Source organism: Cyprinodon tularosa, unplaced genomic scaffold (assembly GCF_016077235.1).
Source record: "Cyprinodon tularosa strain WSP-4 unplaced genomic scaffold, ASM1607723v1 ctg826, whole genome shotgun sequence".
NCBI classification, from domain to species: domain Eukaryota; kingdom Metazoa; phylum Chordata; class Actinopteri; order Cyprinodontiformes; family Cyprinodontidae; genus Cyprinodon; species Cyprinodon tularosa.
Window position 1 is genome coordinate 346444 of NW_024039592.1, and position 6731 is coordinate 353174.

Sequence of the window (6731 nt, forward strand, 5' to 3'; positions counted from 1 at the left end):
TCATTGTAGATGAACATCTACACAGGTGTTACTCTTTCAATTTCATTACAAAAGGAGACAACTGCTGAATAGTTTTGTATTGTGATGTAAACATGGACCCAGCCAGAAACAGAGAAGTGGCTGAAAGAGGAAGAAGAGGGGCTGGGAGGGGGCGAGGAATACGTATGCGTGGTGGAAGAAGAATAAGAGGAAGACCAAGAGCTGTAGTTTCAGATGAGATCAGAGCTACTGTAATTGATCATGTAGTAAATCATGGTCTCTCAATGAGAGAGGCTGGTCAGAGAGTGCAGCCAAATCTGCAACGCTCAACAGTGGCATCTATTGTTAGAGTTTTCCGGCAAACCAAAAGGTAACTTGTATTCTGCAAAGGCATTTGACTGAGTTGCACATTACAGAAGTAAATAGACTTGTGTGTAATTGCTTCAGCATTTCTGCTTCGGACTCAACGGTTACCTCACAAAGGTGGGAGAGGAAGGATGCTCACTGATGTGCAGGAAACTGCCATTGTTGATATGGTCATCAGAAACAATGGCATAAAACTCACTGAGATTCGAGACACAGTTTTGGCAGACAACATTACTTTTGCAAATATTCACAGTGTAAGCATCACAACTATTTCTAGAGTCCTGAAAAAACATCAGGTAAGGATGAAACAGTTGTACACTGTGCCTTTTGAGAGGAACTCTGAACATGTCAAGCAACTCAGGAACCAATATGTCCAGGTAAGATCACAATAAAATACAGAACTGTTTTTGAACAAAACACATACAAAGAAATTTATTTTAGGTAATGTTTACTACTGTAACAGCTTATGTTGCCTTGTGGATTTATTATAGAGAGTCATGGAGATTGAAGGCAGGCAAACGCCCCACATTTTCATCTTTGTAGATGAGGCAGGTTTCAACCTGGCCAAAACACGGCGACGGGGAAGGAATGTGATTGGGAAGAGAGCCACAGTGGATGTCCCGGGCCAGAGGGGTGCCAACATCACAATGTGCGCAGCAATATCCACTGATGGACTGCTGTTACACAAACCACTAATTGGGCCATACAACACTGAACGTCTCCTTGCGTTCCTGCATGATCTCTATGGAAGGGTTGTGCTAGGTGAGGAAAGGGATGCAGAGAGAAGAAATCCACCAACATTTATAATTGTATGGGACAATGTGGCATTTCACCACTCTCGTGCAGTCACCGAGTGGTTTGCAGCCCATCCCAGAATGGTGTCACTTTTCCTCCCACCTTACTCTCCATTCCTCAACCCCATAGAGGAATTCTTTTCCTCATGGAGGTGGAAGGTTTATGACCACCATCCACATAATCAAATGTCCCTCCTGGACGCAATGAATGCTGGATGCCTGGACATATCAGCAGAAGATTGTCAGGGATGGATCAGGCATGCCAGAAGATTCTTTCCTAGGTGTATTGCCCTAGATGACATAAGATGTGATGTGGATGAGAACCTGTGGCCAAATGGAGAAGACCGAGTAGATTAGCATTACTATTGTATCTGTATCAGTGGATGATGTGAATACAAATTCTTGTATTTTGGAATTACTCCTAAAAACAAATAAAAGACATAAAATATATTGAAGCATTCTGCATCATGTCTGATTCATTCCAGTAACCTCTATTGCAGTGAATTATTAACCGAGATTGTATAATGCTACATGTTGTTAGTGTTTTTTAGGTCATTGTTTTGTGGGTGACAAAGTGTGTTTGTTGGCTGTTAACCTTTGCTAGTGTTATGGAAGAATGTGTTGATTTGAGATATGTATGAAGTGATTTGGTAGTGTTAGTGCATTTTGAATGTGAAATGAACTGCTGTGCCAAGCTGAAAGTTGGTTTGGAGAACTGTGTGAAGAGTTTTGAAAAAGTGACTTAAGTATTGAAAAATGGGTCCTAGCGACTGTAAAAAACTGTAATCTTCTCTTGGCTCCACCACTGCCACCTAAATGCAACCAATTACACAATACCACTAACAAATGTCTGAAGCACTAGACTGAGGCTAAAATATTTCTAAAAAAATATTCTAAAATATTGTGCTAACATTGCCAACTCAGTATATTTATTGCAACATTTACAGATTTTTTAGACCCATTTGGAACTAAAAATAAAAATCTATAGTTCCTTTTCATAAATAAATACATTTATGTAGGAAATGGTGCAATATAGTAAACTTGAAGTCCACCAATGTCACAATTCTAGAGTATTTCATCAGTCCCAACCCCATATTTCTCTTTGACTGCAATGATTAATACCCAGAGAGAGAGAGAACACTAGAATACGTCATGGGAAGTGTGCGTGTGTGGATGTGTGTGTGTATGTGTGTGTGTGTGTGTGTGTGTGTGTGTGTGCCAGGGGAGGATTGTTTTGTGTGTGTGTGAATATGTTTGAGTGCAAGTGTGAGTGAGTGAATGCAGGACGGGGTGAGTGGGAAGAGCACCTGTGCAACAGGCAATCTGTCTTTGTCTAAAGAATGTGACAGTGCCCCCCACACCCACACCCCCACCGACGACACACACACAAGGGTGCTTATGTGTCAGTTCTGTCATTGTGTTAAAGCAGGTGCTCAGGTTTGTTCACAGTATTGAAAGTCAGTCCTCTTTTGTGTACATTATTTCCTGTTAAATGGTTTTCTTTTAATATGCTACTCTTAAGACTTGCCCATAAATCTTGCCATATTGTTTAAAAAATAATAATAATATAATTCAACTTTATTGATCTCACATTGGAGAAATTTACCTCTGCACTTAACTCATCCCCTTAGGCAGCAGTGGGCTGCCACTGTCGGGCACCTGGAGCACAATCAGGGGTTAAGGGTCTTGCTCAGAGACCCAGAGTGGCAGTCTGTGGGAGCGGGGCTCAAACTCAGAACCTCAGAATTCCAAGCTCTATGCCCTAACCACTAGGCCATCACTACCCAAGGAAAAAGGTAAAAATAATTGCTTTTTATTGTCTCTCAATAGGTTTTATTTTAATTTCAGTGTTTTCTCGGTAGGTTAATGTTGTGTTTGAAAAGTACTTTACAAAAACAAGTTCTTGTTTGTTTGTTTTTTTGCTACAGACTGGTCGATGAAAAGATTGTCTAATATTAAACCGGTCCGTGGCATAAAAAGTTTGGGGGGTCACAGAAATAGGTGACCTCTAACCTAGTTTTCATATCCACAGGGATAAAGAAAGCACATACAATTACTTAAAGTGAATACTGAGACTATAGGTATCACTATGTCTATCAGAAAAACAGGACTAAGCACTGAAAAGTAGGCCCAACTGGTGTCTCAGCCAAACATGACCAGAACAGAGGAGGCTACAATAATGCGAAAAAAGTAGAGAGAACCAAGAGAAGCCAGTTAATGGTTGAACTGATAAATACTACAGAAAGGGAGACTAGAGATAGAATGACGCACAATAAAAAAGTGTCTTTATGTTTTCTAGTATTCTAAGCCCATAGAAGCATCGCTATAGAGATAGCTCTGGATGACCTCAACCACTCTGATATTGCTAAACTACTGTATAAGCTATATAAATACATTTCATCTTGTTTATCTCTTTGTCTGCAAATAAAATGCCACTACTGCCATGTTTAGTGTTAATGTTGCGATAGAATGTATGTTATACCCTGGCCTCAAGTCTTTCTCACTCCCTTACTGGTTATTTCTGTATTCATCTTCCCATCGTGTCTGAGCTTCCCTCTGTCTGTTGACGTAAGGCATCCCCAAGGAACAATACTTCCATGACGGTATTTGCTTGTCACAGCGGTGTGTATTGTTCCATGTTTACGGTGTCACCTGCACAACACCCTATCTTCCTTCTTGACACTCTTATATAGACCAGATTTTTAGAGGGCATGAATAACAGTTGTCCTGTAGCAGAGCATATTCACTTCAGACCATTTATTGAATGGCTATTTTTTTTGATTGGTTTACAGTTCTGTCCTAATGTTTCCCCTCTAGAATGAGGAACTGAAAAGTGTTTAAGCAGACTCATACAGAAAATACATAATGCACATCAATGCAAACGGGGATTTAAAAAATGCTTTGAGATTTCCTTTTCTAAACAGGGGGAAAAGTATTTTCTTTTCAGCTAAGACATTTACTATAAACTACATTGTGTTGAATATTTACACAAAACAGAAACAATACACTGAAGCTTTAGTCATAATTTTACAAAATGTGGAAATGCAAATGATTAATGTTGCCCAGTACTGCATATGTTTATTTGAAACAATGCTTATTATTTTTTAAGGCTAAGACATATCACCTTTATATGGTAAAGAGATAAGACAGATGATAATAGGTAGAGGGATGATGCCAAAAGCAAGTATTATGCATGAAGCTCCAGTAAATTGTGCAAAGCTATTCAACGTGTTCCCAGCTGCTTCTTTTTTAACTCACTAGAACAACTTTGTGTTTGTTAAAGAAACTTACACTTTAGAAGTTTATGATATAGAAAAGAGTATTAGGAGCATTAGAATGTTGCTTTTATTATTAAGAAAACAAAGTAATAATGGAGTACAGTTGTTATGGCCTTAGACAAAAAATATTTTAATAAGATGAAAGCTTTTAAAGAGTTTTCAAACAAGCTCAATTTCAGCATAAGCCTAGCATTTTAACACAAACTGCATTTAATTGTAGGGGTGTACCTTATAACAACGTTATGCCAATATTTTCATTTAATTAAAACTTTATGCTCATAATGCTACAACTTTATTCTCATAGAATTACAACTTAACTTTCCTAGACCGACTACTGTGACTATGTTAACATGATATTATGACTTTTTGATTAAATAATATCATATGGATAAAACTATAGTGTCAAAGAGGTGAACTTTTTCTCACTTTGCTTTGATTTGTTTCTTGCCTGTGTCCTGTAACTATTTATTATTATTTTATTTCCCCCTTCAAAGAGAATCTTTTTTTTACCCTGACAAGCTATCTTTTGAGATTTTTTTTGTTTAATTAACACTTTTATATCTTCAGTGTAATTAGTTTAATGAGCACACATGATTATTCTTTCATATCAAATGTACATACATTTGTTTCATTCCTTACTCATTCCAAATTAATAAGATTTTTAAAGAGCTTTGAGTTGTTTTTGCAAAGCTGTGGCCCAGATGGGCATCAATCCATAATACCGACATTGATTCATAGGAACTAATTTGGTTTGTTTCATATTTAAACCAAAGTAAAGCTTAATCAAAGCTGACGTTTGGATATGAATATAGCCCATTGGGGTCTGCTGATATCACAACAGCAGTTCTCACAACAGCTATTTTGGCCGACCTTGGCACCCATCTAATATTTTATTAGCTTAAATGTTTTGTTGACTGCTACAACATTAGACAGTCTGGTGAAATTTAAACCTTGTCCCAAAAGCTACCTCCCGTTCTCACTTGGTATTCTCTGGATGGTCAAGTGGAACATTCCTGCAGGGTGCATTTCACGCGGTTGGCTCAGATCTGCTTTAAACACCTCATGGCAGAGCTGTAGGGATAGAGTTTCACTACCAGGGAAAGACGATGAGAGAAAAAGAGTGAGAGAGTGTGCACCCCAGAATTACTTTACCACCACAGTGCCAAGGCAGGTTTTAAAGGGTAGGAGCAGTTGGCACCAAGCATTTCTGGGGGGACTGGTTTTATCTTTTTTGGGACAGTATATATGTTGGAATCTAATTCTATAGAAGCAACACGAAAATGCATATATATATGTATATTTATTTGTGTGTGTGTGTGACAGTTTGACTTTATTTTTAGAATAGCTCTCTTAGCATGGCCTTAATAGCAACAATAACATGTGTTTTCCTCACTTTACTTCTCTTCAGTTGAAACCTTTTCAAGAGATACATTTGATTTTAGTTGTAAGCGCACACTAATAAAGACAGGGCTCTCAAAAGGTTATAAGTCAGTATCTATAAAAAGCTAAAACCATAACTGAGTTAAATCTGGCTGCTATCCTCTTTAAAGTAGAGTCTGTATGCTGTCATCCCAGAGTGGCTGCCTCACTTTGATGCAGCATCAGTGTTGATGAGGGTTGGCAGCAAAGCTCTGCACAGCATTGTAAAATGTCATGCATGCTGGTGTGCCAATGTGTGCACATTTACAGTATTAAACAATAAAGCTTTTGGCCTCAGTAATGAATTTTCTGATTTCCTTGTTTGTTTTCTTATCTATAAAGACCTATTGTTTAGACCATCCTTCCCCCAATGACACCCACAACTGTTAAATGGGGCTAGATTGTTGAGAACTAAAAAAAAATAGATATATTTGATAATGACCATAATTCTCTCAGGTGTTCTTTTTAACATTTTTTTCAAAACAACATTTTCATTTGAGTTTTTCTGGCCATTTCTACTAAAATGCTACTGTCATCAAATCTGGACCAGACCGTAAATATGTGGGGTGTTTCTGCTCCTTAACCATCAGTTTCTGCTATAATGTGAAACTAAAATAATAGCAATGCTCTCAACTGAGCATCTGATCATTTTGGTTCACACCGAAGGAAAGATAATATTATTAAACTTATGAGCGCCCGCTTCTCCTCTTCCAATTTTGTTATATTAATAAGTATGATTCCATGGCTTATTTTCCAAATTTTTACAAACATATTTAGTATTTTAAATGCAGCTTGAATCATTTTCTATTTACTTCAAGCATTGCGTTTGGTGCAACTTTGAGGTGAGTGCAGTACTTTTTAGCTAGCCTCTTTCACAGGAGGGCGAGCACATAAC

At 37.9% G+C, this 6731-nt stretch overlaps 1 protein-coding gene across 1 annotated transcript; it reads left to right on the forward strand.

Annotated features, from left to right (window-relative positions):
• Positions 1–470: 470 nt before the first annotated feature.
• LOC119774714 lies at positions 471–1667 on the forward strand. Its single transcript, XM_038272377.1, has 2 exons — positions 471–722; positions 837–1667. The coding sequence occupies exons 1-2, from the start codon at positions 477–479 to the stop codon at positions 1494–1496; spliced, it is 906 nt and encodes a 301-aa protein (XP_038128305.1). The 5' UTR covers positions 471–476; the 3' UTR covers positions 1497–1667.
• Positions 1668–6731: the final 5064 nt, after the last annotated feature.